The following is a 23,677-nucleotide window of genomic DNA, read 5'->3' as shown; positions in this document are numbered from 1 at the left end:
TAAAAATTAATTAACAGAATATCGTGCTAAATAAATGTTTGGGACTTATTAAAAGTTCTCTATTATGAGCTTCAAATACAAAACATAAACTCAAATCTAACAATGATCAGTAGCCCAAAATTAAACATTCAAATATTCCTTACAAAAACATATGTTCTCTCATCTCTCGTGACACCTCATTTCAAGTTCCGCGTGTGCCTACCACGGCAGCCGCCTAGCCGGTCGACCGGCCGGCAATATCAAATTTCACCTTCAGTTCGTTATAATTCAGTTATCAATCAAACACATCAACTTTTGTTCGTGTGGGGAGAACGAAAACCGGGAAGAATGACACGGAAAAGATGTATAAAGTTTAAAGCAAAAGCCAGAGCAATAAGCCATCTGGAACGAACCCCGACCGAACACACAACACATCTGCAAGAGAATCCCTGGCAGCGGTGGTGGAATAAATATCACCGAGCGAATTTCTATTCCCTATTTTTTCCCTTTTTCCCCATTCTGTACGGAGGGAATCGAGAGAAGCATGTGCCGGACACGTGCCCAGATTTGGTGGTGCTAGTGTGTGAAAATCAAATCCTCCTTCTTCTGCAGCACGCACAACATTAGCTTTACCTCAAAGCGATGAGGACGACGATGATGACGGCGACCCCGCTCGGTAGAGGTAGGTGGAATGAATAATCATTCGCATCAGCTGCTTCCTGCTAGAGATTGCGTTGTCCCTTTGCGAATGGCAACTGTTTCAGATTGCAGCAAGCGTGTGTGGGGCTCTCTCTGTGATTGAAAATGGCGCAAAAATCGTAACGTGTGCTCTGAATCTATGTTCAAAGAAACGAAATCATTCTAGAGAGCACGTTAGGTGCCTTTTCACTGACCCAAATACTATGTAACTACTGCAGTCCTTATGGGGTTTTTGTGTTGCTACACAGCACTTCTTTACCGGAGGGATTAACGGAAATGAAAGTCAACCATCGATAAACCGACATATCCTCTTTTCTTCTACAACTGGTGCGTGTGCATGGGCGCGCTCCTATTGCCCAATAATCGTTGCTTCCTGCCTGAACGTCCCTCTTTCGGTCCCTCTCCACATTCAATTCAGTGCACCATAATGCGATTCCGATAATCTCCGTTTTGTGCAATCAGGCATGCAGAAGTAGCATTCGTAGGGACTTGCTTTTTTTCTGTATTTTCAACCGTTCTGGCTCACGTGTTTTTTTTTTTTTTTGATCGGGATTGGTGGGAATTCAGAATTATGTCAACAGTGGCCGTTCGCGTACAGCAGGGTGAGCGCATCTTTATTGCCAGATTAAAAGCATTAGAGCTGGTGCGTTTGTTTATTTGGCCAAATGATTAACAGGGAAGACATTATCGAGAGATGCATCCAAATAAACAAACGGATCATGTGTGTTGGGTTGAAGGCTGCCCATAGTAGCTTGTAGCATTAACCCTGGTGGGACCTCAATAAAATATTGCATATATTATGAGCCAAAGATTCTTATGTTAAGAGACTTTGTACAATCGATCCCATGATGGTAAATTCTAGAAATAAAATAAATATTTATATCGATTTTAGCTAAACTATTAAATGCTCGGTGGGTCTAACTATACGTTCTTTACTATGAGTTTCTTAGCAATACGGCCAGACCCTTCTGGATGAATGAAAAAATAATATGACTTTCTTACAAAACTTAAGTGCTAGACATGAAAGATAGAATCAATTTCGAATGCACGGATGTTAAATTTGAGCGAAATTTTAAGCGTCTTTTGCTGGTGGGACCTCTATTAAATCATATACTATGAGCCAAACAAAAGAACATAACTTTTTTTCGTATTAAAAGTTTGACCATTTTTTACAATAAATCAATTCCTTATAAACAATCTAATTCTCTCCTCACTTTGAGGTATTCCGTTGTACAATCATGAATAAAAATTGGAAGAAAAGTACGAAAAATACTGCTTGAACGAACATCTATGCAAACAGCAACCCTCGTAACTCAAATACGAGCGCGAAAAGGTAAACGAAAACAACGATAATTTCTCGCTTCCTTTCCAAAGCCCCGATTAAGTAAACAGCGTGGGCAACGGCAATGCCAAGCAATATGTATGGAAATTGAATCCTTTTGAAGTATGAGAAATATGTTGCAAGGGTTTGCACGATCACTATAAAAAAGTGCAAACCAGGCACAAGATAATAAGATGCTTATAAAAAGCCAACCAAAACATCTATTTAACGACCATAATGTGTTGCGTTTTAAAAATAATAAACATAACCATTTAACTAAAAGGCCTCTTCGCATTCATGCAGCAGCGCTAATAATAGTGTGAGTGCGTTTTATGACTAATCCGTCTTCCGGCTTTGATCTCCCCCCCGAAAGCGTAAATCAATTGTGCCAGCCAGCCAGCCAGCAAGCCACCGCCGGAATCAATTACGACACCACCCTCGCCGCTCACATTATATTACTGAGCAATAAAAGTTTCAAAAATCACCTTACTCAATTACACCTTTTTTGGGAGGGGGGGGTTTGTGTATTCAAAAGTGGGTGAGAGAGTAAGCGCTTTCCCCGATTTCGTATTTCTCACAAACGGTCTAGACTAAGGTAAATAATGATTAAAATATCGAATGACCGCACCACCGCTGGCTTACGGCTGTTGTTATGGGCAGTTATGGCTCGCATAGAAAAAAATCACTAATTCACCTGCCCAAGGGAGAAAAAAGGGTTATTTTCACCCCCAGTTTGGTGGCTCGGGTTTGTGTCACACGCTTCAGCAAGCAGGTTACTACATATAAATCACTTGGAAAGCCAAAAACGCAAAAGAAAAGTCTTGTTAAGGAAATTTTAATGTGCTGATTGCATACCTTCAGGCGTATTTTAATTGCTAAATGTTGAACTGAACATTTTGGTATTTTTTTAACAAATTTAAAAAATTCTAAATAAAAACCGTTGGAATAGTTTTAGTTACCATATTTTTCCTTGAGGTAAGTCGTATGTAAAACAGAACGACACCCCTTCTTGTGCATATTTCCGCCTCGGGTAAAGTGAGTAATTGTGGCCCTGCTTCTCACAGACCTTTATTGCATTATATTCTGCAGCTAATTTGGTGAATAAAAAAGCACACACACACACACAATTTCCCTGGTGTCTTTTTATATCGCCACTTCCCCATTTCGCTTCGTCATTAAACTAAAATTACAACCACCCAATCGTATGCAAACTAACTAAGGCACGAAAGGGTAAAACTAAAATCGTTCTAAGGGAATTAAGGGAGCACAGTACAACATATTCTTATACGTCACACTCCCAATGGAGAGGGTAGTGCTCCACAAAGAGAACAGCGACAAAAAAGATAACCGTCAACTGCAGGAGGTCCTTTACCTCTGGCGGTGTGTGTGTGTGTGTGTCTCGGATCTGGCAATGACGGGGCGCTTATGTGTGGCAGAAAATACCTCAAATTGACAGTAGTAGTAGCGAAAAAAAGAGAAGGAATTACCGGCAGACGGAACGATTATTAGCTTAAAATCATATGCTGAATGTGGCAGTTGGTTGATATCTATGGAATCTATTTGTCTGACAGGTTCTCCAACCGCCAGACCGCGATCCAGTCACGTTGGACGCTAGACGAGACACACCTCACCTCAGGCATCTAGAACAGTACTTTCACCTTCGAGGATTTCTTATTGGCTTCGGGGAGGCCATTGGCCATTGCCAATCGATTTTTTTACCATGCCTATTTGGTGTTGGTGTTCTATGCGCCACGCAGCCGCTATTGCTGCCTCCAACAGGCGAACTCTCGCTCTGGGCTAATCCCCTTATAATTCTTTGGCTTCCGACTATCCATCCACTCTACGTGGTGTCGCGCGATCAGTTCCGGAAGTTAGAGCCTCCCTCGTCCAACGTCTAAAATCGGCCAATTACCCAAACCTTGCCCATGTTGCTCGAGCTAGTATGTCGTCATCGTCTACTCGTGAATGTCTCAATCCGTCGACCCATGACCCCCGTGTCGTAACTTGGAGTTTTTCCGCTTTTCCTCTTCCCATGTCACAGAAATTGGTACGGTGGATTAACTTCACCGGGCAACATGAGCAACATGAGGAACTTATCTATTTTTTTGTTATAGTCAGGGGGAACATTCTCTGTCCGCTAAAACAATGCCTTAGATAATATGTAGCACAGACTATTGGGGGGTAAACAGCGTACAAGCATCGATGAGTTCAATAACACGCATGATAGATCGCCCACTTTACAGTCAATTGAATTCTTCTCTCCATGTGGTCTATTCTTAAAAAAAAAAACCATCATCCCTCTTGCTGCAATAAAGCTCTGATCTGAAAGAAGGGGCCACTTCCCTGGAGGCGCACAATAGAGCAATACAGCTGGAATGCTTTATTGGATACGATACGCTCCAATTTTTTCCCCATTAGAAAAAGAAATATAGGGCTAATGCATATATCCGAATTCTATCCCGTAAATGGATCAGAGAGTGTGTAAAAAAATGTTAAGAATAATTTGACACCTCTAAAAAAGAAATCGAAATTGCAGAACACCTCTGTCTGCCGTAACGGATAATCTACATAGGTACACACCCAATATCCGCATAACGAAAGGTGGGAAGACGTGAGTAACTGTAGCTCTCGTTCCGGTAGCATCGTATTTCGTCTCTACTCGGAAAGGATTCGCCTTTCTTCGAACTCGAAACGCTTCGGCGAGACCGACGATGCGCGCTTTATTGGAAGCTCGTTCGTCACTAATGGTAATCGTAATTAGACAGCTCTTGTAATTGAACACCACACCAGACACGAACAACAACAAAAAACCCGCCCATTTACTTCCAGCTATTAAGGATACGGCGCTCAGGTAAGGAAGGCGCGCGCACGCACGCGCAGCTGGAAGATGGTTTAATTTTTGGGCATTTAAAAGGTGTCTGAAGGAAGCCATCTACAGGAGGCCCTCAAGCGACAGAGAGACTCCTAATGTGTCTACGTTGTAAGCGGATCGTGTGGATTAATTTGCATTTGGGCAGTAGTCTGGAGGGACCTTCTGTTTCCTTATGCCGATATTATATTTACATCCATGGAGTAAGCTACTGATACATGTACAGTTGAAACTATTTCGGCTATAGGAGTGTAGCTTCCCTCAATATTGCCTAAACAGCTCAATTAACAGGAATAAAAACAAAAAAAACCCTGCCTGCATCTCATTTAAAATCATAATAAAAAATGGTCTCCAAGACCCTTCAATAGACGACTACCGCACATCATTTACTAAAACATTCACTTCCGTTGCACGCAGGAAGTGGAAATAAAAAAAGCTCTATTTGCGTGTAAGAAACACATTTGACTTGACCCTTGGGTCAAAAAAGAGAACTCCGGAGCTACTGTCTGAGGTTCGAGACTCTTATCGGGGGGAGGTTCATTATATCCCTGTCCTGAGTGTGTCCTGGACACCGCACTACCAGCACCTTTTTTCGCTCTTACACCATTAAGTTCATTTAGCTTATTTGATTAAAACCTAATATTCAACCATAAGGAGAGATCAGACTGTGATAAACAATTTACCCGCCCGTGTAGCTGGTGCTGTGAAGGCTTTATGAAGTGAAAACTGGCAAGCGGACATAGCAGTGCTGTGAAGTGCTTTTTAATTCTGTTTTGGGCGATATAAAAAACAGCCCTTAATCATACCCACTTCCGACAAAGGTTTTTTTTTGTTGTGAAAATCTACAGAAAAAGAGTGGAATATGTCGCTTGTCCGGATCCTTCCTTACAGAACTCTGAAGTCATAACTATCCGTGTCCTTATTGTGGGACTTAATTGAATTGCGGTTTCCTTTAATGTCCTTTATAGTTCCCGATGTCCACGTTCAACGGTCTTTTATTGTCACCGGAGAAGAAACAAATCTCACACACACGAATCCTCGTGCGCTACCATCAAACATAATTCGATGTAATCTATTCAATTCCTCGAGCCCAGAAACCACTGCCCGACACAGGGATAATAATGAGAACAAGCGCGGCACCATATTCATCCCTGGGACAATAATCATAATTATTATGCGCGAATCTCGTGTCCTGTCCCTCCTTTCGGTTCGGGGATGATCAAACAGCCGACTTCAGAAGAGGATCCTCCCCTCCTCTCCTGAACCACACGAGTTATGTTATGAGAAACGTGGCGTCGTGGCACGGCTTCCCGACACAGGTTTTTGTTTCCGCATTTAAAAACCATTGCGTTTGCACTTTTTCCCTTAATTGTGTTTGCATTGCAGCGAGAGAGAGAAAGAGAGGGAGAGAGAGAGAGAGAGAGAGAGAGAAAAAGCATAATTGTCATCCAGCATATTTCCGGCCCGGGGAACTGGGAAAGGGAATAAATTGTCTGCACATATCAGGATAACGAAAATGCTCCCTTTTCCTCACACGCACACACACGTGTTCGTAACGGACAACGTTCACAAGGCTCTTGTCGCTCGGGTAAGGATCTAATCAGTCAGGAAGCAGACACGCTTGGGCAGGACGCATTTTGTAAAGTGGTACCCCAGGAGGGGTTTCGACCGCTGTTCGACCGACCGACCAGCCGGTGTGGTCAAGGATACGAAAGGTAGGACACACACACAAACGCGATATCTGTAACGAATGCAATACTCATGGCTTTTGACCAGACTAATTGATTTCGTGTTGAACAAGATCCTCGGGTATAGACGACCTAATGGAAAAACGGAATTCGTATTTTAAGGCTAATTTATTCTGTCGTGAGAATAGCTCTAACGAGACTATAAAAGAAGGAAATAAAGTGTTATTATATAAAATAAAATAATAAATACCTACAGTGATGGACAACAGAATAGGATTGCCTATTTTTGATGATCGAATGGTGCTCTAATTATCTGATATTGATCAGATAGATGATTCAATATTCTACAAATCGATTTATTTTCTTCAACTCTCTTTGGATCAATCAAGAAACATTTTCATGCCAAATATTTCACATAGCTAAAATAGCCAAATTTAAATAAAAAAGTTGTTGCAGACTTTTCTTCCTCACACGTTTAGGACTTTTATCTGAAAAAAAATAGGGAATTTTTTTATGATGATACGGAATTCTTTAAAGGTTGTATTTGCTTAAGCAACAAAAGTTTTTTTTATTCATAAGGAACGGCCTGGAAGCAACGATAGTTATAGTTTCAGAATTTGATATGCTGTGCTCTTAAAATACTACTTGAATACTAAAAAAACGCCGAGGAATTTGACGGATTTGATTCTCCCCAACATTTTACACCCTAAGACAAAGCATAAATCACACTCAATTCTACCCTCCAAAGTACAGAAGAGAAATCGATTCCCGGTTTTACATAATAAGGTAGTATCATTTATGTGCGTGTTCCATACTTCCAAAGGTGTTAATTTATATTCACAGTTCTAGCTTCTTGACGTACTTCTACAGGGAGCCTTAATTAACAGGCACACGAAGCATGGAAAATCACTCGCCTTCCAACAAGACTACAGAGAGAAAAATACAGAACTATTAAAAATGATCTAAAATTATTAAAGATGTGTCCAATTTAAATTAGTTGAAATCAATCAATTTTTTCGCCAACTCGCTTTTTTATTATCACCTTGATTAATTTCAATTTCCAGCTCGCCAATATTGCTCGTAAATTGCCTCAAAGTAGGGAAAAAAGCAAACAATTTGAAATACATTGTTGGTCTGTTGGCCCAAATTGGCTGGCTTAAAGCTTAAACGCAAGGTTCACCAGTTAAACAGAGAGCGCCCAACCCCAAATACAAAAATCGAATCCGAAAAGCTGTCAAAAACGCCGGTTACTATGGTACCGGTGCGGCTGTAAACAAGCCGGTTGGATAGCCGGTAGAAAAGCAACCCACCCGATACTTGACATGGTGCAGCGAGGAGAAGGAAAATGTGGTTACGGCGAACGAAGGAAAACCGGTCATTTTCCACGTGGTTCATGTTCTACATTAGTAGCGGTTATGGCTTGCAATCCTTGTGCCTATAGGTATTAGGAATATGTTGACGGTACATGAACAGGAAGAATTCTAACAGGAAAAGAAATTAAATTCTTCAAACATCGTTAAACCCATAGTTTTTGTTGAAAAACCCCAAACAAACAGGGGTTTTCTTGCTCTCAATGGAATAGGAACAGTTCAGAAACAATTTAAAATGTTTAATTTAAAAAGTATTTGCCTTTTGTTACAATTTATGCGTCGAAATAGCGAGAGGGTGATTTTTTTGGGTTGAAAGTTTGGGGGGTATTGCAAACAGTTTCGCTACGCTACAATTAAATTCCTAATCGAGGGGAAAGACAAACACCAGCTTCACATTGTAAGAAGGCGAAGCCGTCATGTGCAGCAGCCCCCCGCTCGTGTCACTTTTGTCAAGGGAAATTTTTGTGTTTGAAATATCATTAAAAAGTTCCTAGAAAAGTAGAAGCCAAGAAGACGAAATTATTTGCTTGAAAATATATTATTTGAGGAGAAACTTTATCCATCCACATTTCTTGTGTGACACAATCAACAACATTTGAGTGACCCACTTCAAGTGTTCTAGCTACCAAAGACAATTGTTATGACAATAAAATACCTCCCAACGTGGACGATGATGAGTCAAGCACGAGACACCAACACCACCGTGCATTAATTTGACGAGACGGCAGCATAAACCCGCTGCCCAGCGAAACGTTACATACAGCGCCCCCCCCCCCTTTTAAAGGTGGTTGAATGTTTCAACGCACTTGCGTGTGTGCGTGTATGCTGGGGGTGATGCATCACACATCACGGTTGCGAACACCTTTGCGGGCGCGCTTATGTGTTTGTGATGGGGAGGGTGAAGATCGCGATCACACTTCCAAACAACCACCCGTCTTTACTCAGCCAGCGCGAATGAATCATATAGCTGGGCGATCATTTTTCACAACTTTGCATCAATAAAACATTCGATACAATAAAAAATAAAATAAGTAAATGACAAGATTCATATAAATTGCGCAACTGTAAAGAGACAACAACGAGCATCATAGTGACTTCTCTGGTGGCGTGCAAGCAAGCAAGTGTTTAACGCACACCACCACACACCAAGCACGATCCACGCCCTTTCGCGGTGCGGCTTTTTTTTGGTTGCTTAGGTTGCTTTGGTAGGAAAAGCCCGTTTTCGGGGATGATTTCGGCTTCCCATCATCATCGCAAGCGCAACAGGTGTGTGTGTGTGCGTGCGAGAAAGATGACAGAGAAAAACACGCACCCCGGGAAGAAGGATCGAAGTAGGTGCTTGTGTGAGGATTTGGAAATAAATTCGAAAAGTCAACGATAACTGACCGGGCGCACACAAGACAAGGACAAGTGTTGTGTTTCGCCAGGGGTTCGTTGCTTTTCGCCCGTATTTACAGGTGTAGTTCTTTGATAAGAATGTTCGCAGCGTATTGAGTTTGTTTTTCTTGGGAAAGATTTCGCTTGGAATCATAGAAGCATTCTCTAAAATCTTATTGTACGCTTCAAAGACACCTGTAACTAGGCTAGAAATAAGTTTCTTCGCTCTGATCTCGGTCTTTTGCCTTACACAAAGCTATTGCACACGCACACAACCAAACGCTCGTACGGCATTCCTTCTCTTACCTGTTTCTCGAGGTGGCTCGAACCCGTCGATCGCGCCCGCCCTTTCGATGAGGCCCGCTAAAAAGGTAGACACCGTGTTCCGCGAACTTACACCAACACACATACACACACTCGGATCTACAACGACGCGATCGCGCCACGAGATCACCACACAAGCGGCAACACCCAAACTTTTGTTTTAGGACACAATCCTCACACGGGACAACAATCGCTTGATTTTTCACGTGAAAATCGTGCCAAAACACATAGTGGACATTATTCTATACCACGGAGGACAGGCACACAATTACCGAAAAGAACTTTGGTGGACGGAAGAAGACAACACACACTGCTGGAAGGCTGCTGCTGGTGCTGCTGTTGAGGAGGCGGCTACTATTGCTGGGGCTTGCTTAATACAATTATCCAAACGGTCGAAAGATCACGACGCGTCGCCGTGGATGATGTTGGTCACTTCGCTGCTTATTTTGGGGCGTCGTCGCGTCCACTTGGACACGTTCTTACGTACACATACACACGCGAATTTCGGAGGGTTAATTACACGACAAAAAGGATTCCACAGTAAAAGCACAGGTGCGAGATTGTGACTTTTAACCCCCGCAAAGTAACAGACAATGTGGTGCAATCAATGTATGCACCACTCCCTGTGCCGTACAGGCACACACGCACACACGCGTACACTTCACTCGCGTCCCATAACAATAATCGTTTGGGTAGAAGGAATATTCACACTCCAAAAACACTCTACACTAAATGGAAAGAATACCGGACTGAAAATGATGCAGGACAACCTCCTTACGGGTAAGGATTAACACGCGTCCTGCAGTTTAACGGTAGCGCACCCTGATGACGACGGCAACCAGCGTACGTCCTCACGGCTCGAAGGGTGGATCACGAATGAGCGAGATTCTCTTTAAGATTCCTTTCCAGCGCGAGAGAGCGTGTGCGTGTTGTGCGGTAGAAAGAGAAGGACTTATGCTGACAGGGGTGGACAACCCATTTGAGTTTTAAATAATTTAATAGCTTTTGAGCATTTAATACTTTTGGTATTAAGTCATTATTATAAAAGAATTGTTTTAAAAATTAGAGAAAATAATTACAAATAATGGTAAAAGACTCGAGAAGGCCCCCCCTAGAATCTTTTGTGTGCAGCACTGTGGCCTGTCATTTTTGTTGTACAGTGGAATTTCTGTATGGTCAAAACCCATTTGATGTAAACATTGTGCATTGTTCCTTAATACTGTTAATAGACAGCGAGTAGAACTTGATACAATACATTGTAACAAGTGGTTTGAGATTATGATATTCTTATGTTTCCTCCTTTGCTGAATATCAATGCAAGGTAACAAGTATTCATCGAATTACTGTTCCGTTACCGTCCGAGAACGCCGTGCATGTTTTAGGCCCGATTGTTCACCCCTAGTGCGACCGAAAATTAGTACGAAGCCCCTATAAGCCAAAATGAATGGTAGGGTTAGCGGAGAGGGGATTTTAATCAAATAATAACAATATTTTATTCGACTTTCTTCAACCAATTTTGACCACACTGAAAGCACACTGAAAGCTCACTGTGAAGCTTCCGCAACGTGTACTGCGGATTGCATACATTTAGGCGTATATCCTATAGCGCCTAACAAATTTTGTCAGGGGGGGGCCTTCTCGAGTCTTTTACCCAAATAATATATTGTTATTTGATTGCAATTACACAGAATTGGCCCAGTGGTGCACACCTGGAAAAGAGGCCCTTTGGTTGGCGAGAATTGAACGAATATCTTTTCGTTAAGTTTGAAATAACAGAGAGAGGAAGGCAAATTCTCTCAAGTACTTGAAGCACTGTTGTTGTTAGGTCGCATCTACACTTGTGATTTTAAAGAGCTTGTTTAATGTATAATATAATAATTAAACGATTTTACACATTTTAATTTAACATCAATCGGCAAAAGTTTCAAGAAAATAAATGTATTTTAAATATTGGAAAATAGGAGATTAAATTGGCATGCATGCTCGTTACGAGCTCGTTAACAGTGCATTTAAGGATCGATTGGTGTACATTAACGAGCAGGATGGATTTTTGTTTGAACTTTTTAAGAGCTCAATATGAATGCGATTATTTAAGACCATTGAAGTAGGGGCCACCGGACCGGCTAAACTGGTCTGTTAGAAACGACAGGAACGGGGATCGAATCTCATCCAGATCGCCACCCTGAACGCTAAGGGTAAAATCATGTCACGGGAAGCCAGCAATGGCAGGCTAAATGGAGAGCCAAAAAAGAAGAAGTTATCGGTAATTTAATAAAAACTAAGTTATTGATTAAAATTCAATATAAAGTACATTGCTTAATGTGTAGATGAACATTTAGTAACTTACCAACTAAAAACTAACTGTCTTCATGTCATCATGTGCCACAAAAACCCCATCTGTTTCCTACTCCATTAAAATAACGCAACATTATGTTTAATAATTTTAAAGGGGGAAAAAATAAAGAAACAAACGCATCGTTTGATTTATTTGTTCGCTAATTTTAGTACTTGTTGTTGTTTTTTTTTGTTTTTACTTAGAAATAGTTTAACATTGTCGTATTTACGATGTTATTCAAAAAAGATTGCCTCTTCCGAAAAAAGGGGCGTGCGGTGTCTGTGTGTGTGTGTGTGTGTGTGTGTGTGTGTTGTGTCACAATTGCAGTTTTTTTGTTTGTTTCATGTATAGAACATTGGTAGTTTTGGTTTGAATTTCTCATCGTTATTTGCTTATCAAGTTTCGTTAATGTTGTCACTTAATTGTCAAGCCGATTTGCAATTTTTTTTTGACTATATCGGCTTTTAGAAAGAAATTGTTTAATTGTATTGGGGAGAGGCATTCGCGTTTAAACAAAAGACCACATACAAAAAGTATGCTTTCATTCCCCAATTTTTACCACGGTACGGTTTCTGTAGTGGACGCTGGTGATGACGTGGTAATTTAAAAATAGAGTTTGTAAGTTAACGATTAAATACTAGCTTGCATCAAACTCGAATCGATAAAATGGCAATTTTTGGTTAAGTGTTATCTAAATCATTATTAAGAAATGAAAAAAGGGGGAAAAATTTGGAAGAAAACAAAAAACAAACCCTACAACACTACCAGAAAAGCAGTACGAAATGGAGAGCAGCAAATAAAACCATAAAACAAACCAAAACAAACACTCTGCTGGAAGTGTTCAACATGAACGTTTCGTGTGAATTAAATTGTTTCATCGCCGCACGCGGTTACACTACTACTTCCCGTCTGGGGTTTTCCTTTTCTTTTATTTGCTTGCTACGCTATCTACTTATTAAGAAATCGAGGTCTTTATGTAGATAATTTGCTACAAAACGAATGCAGTTGAAGTTTAAAAGAAAAATAGTGAAGAGTGAAACAAAAAAAACTTAAATACGTTGGTGTGTATTCCTTTCTAGCTGCGCTCTACATTTGGTTCGATAATCTACTTTGGATTCAACAATTCTACAGTGCTTTCAATAATTTTGATCCTTACTTCAGGCTAATGCTTTCAAATCGTTTCCAATTTTATAGAGCACTCTTTTTATTTTTCTTATTGTAAGTGTAAGAATACACACTCTTATACGGTGCTGAAGTAATCGTTAAAAAGAAACCCACACTTGCGTAAAAATAAAACCCTTCGATAGAAATAAGACAGTTTGGCGCTTTATCGTATTTAAAAAAAGGTTCTTAATTAAATAAAAAACAAACAGAAAAAAAGTCAAAATAAGTACACACTTGTTGCTGTTTGTTTGTAGCCAAAAACGAACAAAGTTGATATGCCCGTCACACCTCAGCATACTTGCAGCACGTCGGGTGTAAAGCGAAGAAGGTTGTTGGAGTTGGTCGTTGCAGGTCACTCTCTCTACTACTGTTGCTGCTACTGCTCTGTGTGTCTGTGACTTGCGGGGTTGAACTTTTGCTTCCTTTTTACTCGGGCTGGGTTTTAGAGCTTATGTACAGGGTGGTTTGGTGGTGCAGGCGTTGCGTTGGTGGTGGTGACGGTTCCCAGCGGTGAGGAGCATCACTTCTTTAGCTTTTCCCTGTGGAAAAAGAAAACGAGGATCGGATGGAGAGAGAGAAAAAAAACGGATACGAGAAAGGGGAAGAAAAAATTAAAAAAAGAAAAAAAAAACAAATATGTTAGTAATAAGACAAAAAATACAACGAAGATGATAAGAGATTATGTAAATAAAACAAAAAAGCATGGAAAGTAAAAAAAATGAATAAGACAACAAATAAAATAAATAAAAAACAAAAGAGAAAGAAAGAGTGAGGAAAAACACCACAAAAGAAAGACGTGAAAAAAGAGTGAAAAACGCGATTCAATTATCATCTCCATACACAACATTCAAAGCATTCTAACATTAGATTCACACACACACACTCAATCACACCTTACAGACACACCAAAGAAAAACATACATACACACACACACACACACACACACGTGACAGGCAACACCGGAACAGACAGGAGCTTATTTTAAATCAACTGGTTTTTGTTTTATTGGTCAAACATTATACATAATAACAATATCTGGTAGTTTCTTCTTCTTCTTCTTTCACTTCTGTGCTTTCTTACCATGCTTACCCATCATCATCCCCCATCTTCTAATGGATTAACCCACCACATACACACCCATCCATCCATTACGTTCCATTACACACACACATACTCTCTCTCTGGCTCTTCTTCTCTTTCGTCCACTGTGCCTTTGTTTGCCACGTCTCTTGTTGTTCAACTCTTGTTGTTTTGTTGGTTTTGTTTTCTTGTATCTTGTATGCTTTATTTGTTTTATACTTCTCGCTTTCTCTTGCTTGCTCTCTCTCTCTCGTCTCGTTACGAGTGTTTGTGTATGTGTGTTTGCGTGTTTTGGTTGTTTTGATGCTTGTATTCCATTTTGTTAATTGTTAATGTTTCCTACAGTTTTTTGTGTTTTCTTCTTCTTCTTCTTTCTTGTTTTTTGTTATTTTGTTTTTATTCTCTTTTCCGCGTGTGAGTGTGTGTTTAGTTCTTTATTTTATTTTATTTTTTCTTCTTTTTGTTTAGCTATTCGTACTGCTCTCTCCTGTACGGTGCAGCAATCGTGCAACAGTTTTCTTCCACCGTGTACGTGTGTGTGTGTGTGTTTTAAGTTCTAACTTTAGTTTTTTTTGGTTTGTTCTTTTTTGTGTGTTTTTCTTTTTATTCTCGCATTTACAAACACACATATACGGCATTTTTTGCAAACAGGGTTCGATTTTCCGTTTGCGTATGTGTTCCACACGCACACACATTTACTACAGCGCGCGGGGGCATAATTTTCAACTCTTTTTTTCGGGTTTTGTATAACGTTTACGTTTAATGTCTAATGTTTGTTTGGTGTGCTTATGCGCTGAAGAGAGCGGCTGTTTTTTTTGTGAAGTTGAAGAGGGCGCATTTGGGGGTTCATTTGAATGAGTGAACGGTTTTTGGGGAGATTTACAAATCGTTTTTTGTTCAAAATTTGCATGATAGAGTAGGAGTTTCAGTTTTTGTGTTTATGGCTGTTCGTCTGTTGGCAAATGAAATCAGTTCATCCTCGGCGCTTACCACGCGCAATGATCTACAACGTAGTGCAAAGTTAAAACGCAACTCCCTCCGTTAGTAATGCTTCAAAATGAACGAGTATCTCTATTGCCTATCGTACGCAAAACGTAATCAATACCGCCGTACTAATAATACACCCTCGAGCTGATCGTCTACATAAACCGCTTGTTTTAATAATAGTTTACAGTGATCCTCAGAGTATAAAACATGTGGCCACATGTTTAAAACAATGTGTGGTTCGAGATATAACAACAAAAATAAGATTTCAATTGATTGTTATACAAAAAATCCCTCATTGTTATACACATGTGGACACCTATTTTATAGCCTGAGAAACCCTGCAATAGCTTAGGTGGTAATCAACAATGGTGGTTAGTGATATAAATAAATAGTGAATTGTGGACCTGGTCAAAGTAGGCATAGTTTTCTTGTTCTGCGGTTTATTTTATAATAATTGTAACGCTTGCAAGATTGGCGCGTAAGTCAATGCAAAAAACCGACAAGAGTCAATTAATCTTGCGTAACAATTAAATATGCTTTAATCATTTAACAAACTCTAGTAGCCGTGAAACAAATATTATATTTTTTCTTGGTAACGAGAATTCAATTCGTTTCGGGTTTTTGTTTTAAGCGAGACAACAAAACTCATCGCTCACGGCGGCGTCATGAGCTAGAAGTAACATAACTACAGTGTTGAGGCTTTTTTTTTCACCTCAATTTTTAACTCCTATCATGCATTTTTTCCCAAAATAATCGTGTGGAAATTGTTTTTTCCTTGCTTGTTTTAGACAGGTTCTTATTGGTTATGTTGTTTAGCGTTCTTTATACAAAGTTGGAAACGATGCTTTCGGAGTTTTATGTTTCTGTTGCTCTGTTCTTTAATTTTTGGGACTTGTGATGGATAAGGAGAGCTTCCGTTTATTCTTTTACCCTATCATGATACGTTTTTAAGTGAGTGTGTATGTGTGTTGATGAACTTATATCGGTGCAGCTGACGTTATGTTTTGAATATGTGTGTGTGTGTGTGTGTGTGTGTGTGAGTTTGTGTGGTACGAAAAGACACCGTGCGAGAAATGAGCTAGACACTCTCAGCCACAAAACAAGCCCAATCAGTCTCAGTGGTGTGCATCGGGGGATTGAGAGGTGTGAAAATGTAAAACTGCTCATTCCAATTTTCTGTCTTGGAATTATTAGAAACACATTAACGCGATAAGAAGAGTATTGCAAAAATCAATACCTTTATCTGCAACACGCAGCTACGCAGTGTTTTCTCTCCTGTATGGGTTTAATCTGGGTTTCTTCTTGCCTTTTTACCATCTTTCAAAGAGGAACATTGGAGTTTTGCTTGCGTTTGCTTTTCTTTAAGTATTGTTCCTTTTTGTTTTCCATTTTTATTTACTAGAATTTTTGCTTTCAATTGCCCTATATTTGCATTTAGTCTTTTGAACAGGAAATTTTGGAGCTTTTTACCGGGAAGGTGTTCATTCATTTTGTTAGGTGGTTTGGAGAATTTCGGTGCGTGTGTGTGTGTGTATTTGAATTAGATTTCACACACGCACACAAACAACTGGGATTTAGACATCTCGTACAGTAGGGGTGGGATGCCACCTCCTCCCAATCTTGGTGTCTTATATTATGCGTCTGTATGTGTAGTATTGTGAGAGCGAGAATTTTTGTTTTATTCGTGGACGATTGTGCAAAGGTGATGTTAAATGTGTGCTATTTTTTGTTCACTTTTGTTGATAATTTCTTCTTTTTTCTCTCTTTTTTGCAGTAAAAGGTGCATGAAACGTGATAAAGTTGTGTGAATGTCTGTTCGTCTGTGTGTGTGTGAGAGATGTATGTAGTTTTGCAAAACTCCCTAGCAAATTAAATAGTAATCATAAAAAGTATTTAAAATTCCCTAATGTTGTGCATATTAGTAAGCAAAATTAAATCACGGAATATCAGTAACAAACAGTATGCTCTATTTAATTTAATTTAAAAACACATATACATGTAAAAATTCGCACTAGAAATGCACGACGAAAGAGCGCAATTGAAATTGTATTTAAACTAATTTTCCCATTGATTTAGTATCATTAAAACTCGCACGTGCTTATTTTAACTAACGCTGGATAATATGTTTGCATCTGTGTTTGTGTGTGTGTTTGTTTTGTTGTTTGTGTCTGTAGTTTTATTTTATGTTTCTCTCTCTCTCTCCCTCTCTTGCGCTTTATTTAGTACAATAACCGTATTCCTTCTCTTCGATCGACTTCTGCTTGTGGGCCGATTCTAGCCAGCGGCATTTTTGTGTTTAATGCATAATAATGCGTATTTTTTGTTGCAAATATTTTATTTAAGATATCTACAGTTCTGTGATCGTACGTTGCATATTCTCACACAATTTGGTGATATTCTTTTTTTTTGTTCTGTTTTTATCTGCTGCTCAAACGCACAAGACGAACGAAAAAAGGAAGAAGAAAAAAACGGTGGCAAAAAGGGGAAATCCTTATTGTAAGCGCAAAGTATGGCTGGTAGAAGTAAAGGAAAAATAAATCGTAATCCATTTTTCTAATGAAAAGGACAGTAACTGAATTTAAAAATTCAAATAAAAATTTAAATACTGGACTTACGTGATAGATATTGACAAATAAAAACGGGAACAGAACAACGAGTAAAACTGTTCATACATATCTGCTATTTCTTGTTTTTCTGTTATCCGCTTTTTCAACTACTATTATTGCAATACGAAAGGCTATGAACACGAAGTCTTCATTCGCTTCTTTTGATAATTACGCGCACACGGGTTCCGTTTCGATTTTGACGATGTCCTCTTGCTCCTGCCCATGCGCTGCTAAATATGGATTGCCTCCTCCTTGCTTATTTACTTACGTTCGGTTTCTTGTTTTACACTACTTCCATGCATTTTTCCTTTCCCCCTTTTTTCCCATTCGAATTCGTCCTATCAAGTAAAAACCGAGTATCTCTGGGCTTACTGTTTTACGCACTTATACTTATATGGTTTTTGTTTTTGTTTTTCGGGCTTTCTCGCGCTTTGTGTTGTGTCCTCTCTTTAATGTTTTGTTTTTTTTTGTTTACTTACGTTTATGTTTGCTCTGCGCTACTTACACAGGCAGGCCCGGAGTGTGGGTGGGCCCGATGCAGTTATAGTTTTGTATTCGAAATTGTAGATTTAAATCTAGCAGAGATTTAGCTTTCCCCCTCTTCCGTCTTAGCGTTTAAGTTGCATGTGTGTGTACATTACAAGATTTTTTTTTGTTTCATTCATATCTTCATACTCATTTGATAAGGCGACTAGTAAACAAATTCTTGCAGTTTTTGTTGTTGTTGTTTTGTTTCATTTTCCCGTGCACCGCACTTTGCAACCGGGAGGGTGGGGGAAAAGGGCAGGAGGGTTTTTTTTTGTTTTGGTAGAATGAATGTGTGTGTGTGAGTAGGGATTTGCCGTTTTCAATTTATAATTTTAAAATTAAATCCTAATGAGAGGTAACCAATAATTGAAATCTAATAATAATTATTTTAATTATCATCCGCGTTTTTTTTTTTGCTGGCCTCATCAACAAGCAACTGAACGAAGGGCACATAAATCATAAAAATTTCCATAATGATTTAGCTAGTTATCGTTTTAGTACTTTTTCTTATCCCTTTGCTTTGCGTGTATGTTTTATAGCTTTTCTTTTGCGCTAAAATTTCGATTACTTTAGATTGGTTTATTTGTATTTGTTTTTTAGAAAAATAAATCCCACTTCCGAGTAGCAGTTGAATTCCTTTTTCCTACACACACACACACACACACACAATCGCACGCACCTTTCCTACTAACTATGACTGCGCCGGTACAAATGTGCTGAATGGTTGAACTGTGGTTGAACTTCGAGCAAAGAAGTGTGTCGTGGGTGTGTGATTCAGTTTTAAGTCAGCTTGTTACTTATTTAGTTCGTTAATGCTTTAATTAGGTTCCTACTGCCAGTTTTGTCACTAAACTACATGCCTACTGCCCGGTGCCTACCCGCATGCTTCCAATGCTACGACGAGGAAAGATGGAAACGCTTGCCTCCTCGAACCTAACGCGACGCGACAGCTAACCGATAACGAACACACTGAGAGGATAAACAAGTGCCGTAACGGAAAAAGGAAACGCTACGGAGAAAGGGAAAACTCTGCAACTTATTGTGCAATGAAGGTGTTGAGGAGACTATGAGGACATTGTTCGGTCCTTAAGATACCTTCGAGTTTCGTACCCGGCGCTGGTGGTGATGATTGAAAACTATGCAATTGCATACTTTTAGGCGCACACATATTCAAAAACCACATCTCAACGTTAAACCGTGGAACGAAGAAACCCCCGTTTCAAGCAGTAACGACACGTGTTTTTCGAATGCCCTTACACTATGCCTTTCTGCCTGTGGATAGAGAGCCCCGTGTATCGCATGCCGCACAAATAAATCTTTCTATTATACCTTCCGAAATTATTCGATTAGTTGTTCTGCGCTCTCCTCGCCCTGCTCTCCCAAATGGTTCATTTATTGTTAATAATAATTTTCTAACTTATTTTGCTTTTTATTCTACAACTGCTTCTGCTTCCTGCTCGCCGCTTGTATTTACTGGTTTTTAGTTTACTTTACAATATGTACAGTAGTGCAAAAGCATGTGTAGACGAACTTCCCACTGGCTGCTGTCGGCTCTCCCCTTTTTTTGTTTGCTAAATATCGAATTAACTTAATAATTCGCTCTGACATTTGTTCACCATGTCTTAAGGACAAAAAGCTGGGCTGCTGGTTGCTGCTCATACCGTCGCAACTATATCGATACATTGGAGTGATTTTTGCCTTTTTATTTCGTCGCTTCATCGCCAGCAGGAAACAATAGGTACAAAATTGCTTGCTTCATGCGATTGCGATTTTGCGTTATGTTTGTGTTTATGTAGTGCGGGGGAAAATGAATTCGCTTATTCGCTTTAAATCGTACCATTTACTTGCACATGTGTGCAAGGAGTGTTTGTACGGAAATACTAGAGCCCTCACTGGTGTGATCTCGCGCGCGCCCTCGAATCGATTTCATTATTTTATTTAGTTCCTCCCGGTTTAAAATGCTTTTACACTACAGCAATCGTTCTACGTGAATTTGGTTTTCCCTTGTTTTTGTATAACTATATTACAATGGGCTTGGGGGGGAGAAGGTGAAGTTGGATGGCGATTTTTAATTTTTTTTGACGAAAGTTTCATAGCCCATAATTCTATACAGGACAGAGATTCAAACAGAAAATAAAACTCCTACTTAAATTCTTAACTTTAATTAAATAAAAACCAAAAGAATAAGCATGAAATTGAGTACGTAAAACGTAATTCAGTTCCCTGTTCACCGACGGATGGTCAAAAAAGGCGTAGTCTTCTCTCATTACTAGGTGTGTTAAAGCATGACCGTTCTCATTAGTTCTTATCATTTCACAATCATTTCAGTTATCTAAATAAAGCTGAAATAGTAGTAGTAATAGTAGTTAGAGTAGTAGTTTTTGTTTTTTTTTGTAGTGTTTGTAGAATATTGATAGCAGCAGCAAACGGCAGCAGTAAGTTAGTAGCCACTGTTGTGAATGCCACTGCTATGAAGGACAAGTGATGTAAAGCTATCGATTTCATCGTTCTTTTTTTTCTCTCGTTACTATCGGGAAATTGGGAAAGAGTTCCTCTAACCAGGGGACAGAGGAAGAGAAGTAGAGAGGAAAAGTGGGGGGAGGGGGTGTATTTAGCTACTGTTCCTATCCATTCGCTTTTCCGGATAAGGAAATCCGGCATTCGCTTACACAACATACACGCACACACACACCCAGATCAAGAATGAGAAAAATGTTGCGAATGCGGATGATAATGGTTGATGGTGTGATTCGTATCATTTTGTTGCTTTCTTTGTGGTAAAACGGTGTCCCACAATCGTACGAACAATTTGCTTTAAAGCGAGCCTATCATCGACTATCGGCTCTTCGGGTTTGCTTAGGTGTAGTGAGAAGGGGGTTGGTGGCGTTTCCGTGGCGTTTTGTTCATGGCGGAAGTAGACTTCGACTTTTACAACCTCGACATACACTCCATTTAACGGAAGTCGAAACTGTTCAAAGCCATTGGAAGTCGATACACCACCACGTGCTTCGACCAAACTCCCAATGAAAAAACAAAGCTCCGCATAAATCTAACCTGTTTCTGCTACTAGCGCGCGCCCATGTCTCGCCTGAACAACGTTTCGTTTTTGCAAAAGCACAGTTCAGCAGAGCAGAGCACAGCTTGTGTTCGGGATTTGTTTTGCTACTATGTATTATGTACTAGATTTATACTCTCGAGGTGCACCAACAACGTTTTGCGCTCCCTCCGGGCTTTAAGACAAAATGGAGGGGGGTGGGGGGGGGGGAGGGAGGGAAACGAAGGTGGTAATGCTTTGAAACTTGCTTCCTTCCAAAACGTATTACTCATTTCCACGATTAAACGTCCGGTAATCCGCACACGATCTCGTGCACACCATATACTGTTCGACCTGTTTACTGTAGTAGCTACAGACACAAACGCACACACACACGATAAGCCTTCCTCCTGTTTTCCGTGTGCTTTAGTGTTTTTTTAACTTTGTGTGTGTGTTTGTGTGGTAAGGATAAGTAACGCTACGTCTCCTCGATATCGCTCACGATCTCGCGTTTGTGGTGGGATTCAATTATAAACTTCAAACGGTTTGTTCATTCAAATGTACGCGTAGTGGGGTTCGAGCGCCATTACACCCCCGCGGTTTTGATGATGATCGTTCGCATCTTGCACCTAACTCTTGGCAGCATGGTCACGCACACACACACACACACGCGCACGCCGGATAGATGATCCTCCCGCAGCAGATGGTTTCCCTGCTGAATACGTCCCCAGGAAAACAGTTGTGGCTTGGCTGTGGTCGTGATGATGGTGAGAGATGGCCGCGTGTGTGTGTTTGTGGGTATGGTTTAAGATCCTCATCGTAATATTTTATACACTACACACTAATGCTAATCCGTATTAAATGTCTAAATGTTCGAACCGTGTCCGATTCCGATTGCTGCTGCTCCCGTTTTGTTGCCTTCTTCATTTTATAGCATCGATTTATTCTTATTGTTAAGTTGTGTTTGCTTTATTTATTCACCTCACACATGATTGTGACGGGTGTGTCTGTGTGTGTGTGTTTGTCTGTTTTTTTTTTCTAGTATTGAATTCGTTTCTATATAGCAGCGTCATACTTTCTTTTCTTACACACCCCTGTTTTCCGTTTCATTTCGCAACGGATTTGTTTTTAAATTATGTTACTCTATTCTCAAAAGTACCGGTATCTATCCGCAGAGTTGTGGTGAATTGAGTGTGTGTGTGTGTGTGTTCTCTTTATAGTAAGTTGTGTCTGTGTTGTTAAGCTGTTGAATGCTGCTTTCGCTTTCGCACGATCGCATCACGACTCAATGTTTTTTTTTCCGACAAGAATTTCACTCGGCTTTTGAAGCCATCATCCTGTGTCCTTCGAAATCACTGAGCATCCTCGATCGACAATTCATCTCACGTTTTGTTACGCATACCGATCAGCTCGATCGTCTTACGGGAGCTAGACTTATCATTAGTTGTAATTTCGGGAAGTTTTTCGCCTTCTCCTGTGTGAGTTTTGGTAGACGACGCAAGTGACGAACAATGTATGTTTGTACAAGACACATTACACCACATTACACGCACACACACGTACACAGTAAAACACATTGAAGTAAAACACAAGATGTGAACGGTTGAGGTTTTTCCCGTTTTTCGAATCCCCGTAAGGCAAACGGTTTCCGGAGATGTGTTCGTTCACACACCATGAGCCATGTGTGTAATAAATGTGTGTGTGTGTGTGTGGCACGATGAGGCCAACAAAGAGGGTGGATTAGAAGAATCAGAAAGGGAAACGAAATGCATCATCGTATTATTGAGTTGCATCAAAATTGGGAAAAGAGAAGAGAGAAAGAGAGAGAGAGAGAAAATGCGTAAATTTTCAATCAATACGAAGGCATTTAAATTCATTGCAAAAGAAGTGTGGAAGAAGAAGAGTAATGCTAGCGATGCAGAAGAAAAAAATCATGCTATCGGAATGGATGGCTTTTGAGTTGCTTGATTGAAAGTTATGTCTACCGGGAATTTTCTTTAGAAGGAAGACAGGACAAAAGATGTCTCCCTAATGTCTTACACTTCAAGAGAAAATCCCCTCGGCGGGAACAAGGGGATGGTGTGTTTGAAAAAGAAAAAAAAACGAAAGCTCAATATGCTCTTTTGTTGCTGGCCGTAAATTATAACACGATCGTACTATAACTATGCGCACATGCGGCGATCATGCACATGGATTGTGTTTGTGTTCGTTTCGGAGGGGGAAGGTGAATGAGTATGAAGGGTTTAGCAGGTGACAAGAGGAGCGTGCAGCTATCCAAGGCGAATAAAGATTCAAAATATTTAACAGTCTACGGT

The 23,677-nt window shown here is 40.1% G+C and overlaps 2 protein-coding genes across 3 annotated transcripts in view; both read right to left on the bottom strand.

Annotated features, from left to right (window-relative positions):
• LOC118514653 (CD109 antigen) overlaps positions 1 to 10,512 on the bottom strand; it is a 34,184-nt gene extending 23,672 nt beyond the window's left edge. Inside the window, exon 1 of the mRNA XM_036061685.1 lies at positions 9,610 to 10,512. The gene's annotated coding sequence lies outside the window, so the exon portion shown is untranslated. The remainder of the gene's footprint in view (positions 1 to 9,609) is intronic.
• A 1,556-nt stretch (positions 10,513 to 12,068) lies between these two features.
• The window catches only part of LOC118514652, a 32,773-nt gene continuing 21,164 nt past the window's right edge, over positions 12,069 to 23,677 (bottom strand). The window contains exon 8 of one of the 2 annotated variants that reach the window (XM_036061684.1): positions 12,069 to 13,665. In XM_036061684.1, coding sequence (XP_035917577.1) covers positions 13,647 to 13,665 — 19 coding nt within the window. In that variant the 3' untranslated portion in view covers positions 12,069 to 13,646. Of the gene's footprint in view, positions 13,666 to 14,821; positions 22,837 to 23,677 lie in introns of those variants that run through there. The other variant, XM_036061683.1, reaches the window with a different exon arrangement.

This window comes from Anopheles stephensi, chromosome 3, assembly GCF_013141755.1.
Source record: "Anopheles stephensi strain Indian chromosome 3, UCI_ANSTEP_V1.0, whole genome shotgun sequence".
NCBI classification, from domain to species: Eukaryota; Metazoa; Arthropoda; class Insecta; order Diptera; family Culicidae; genus Anopheles; species Anopheles stephensi.
Note: the sequence above shows the minus strand (reverse complement) of the source record. Positions and strands in the feature narration are given on the sequence as shown.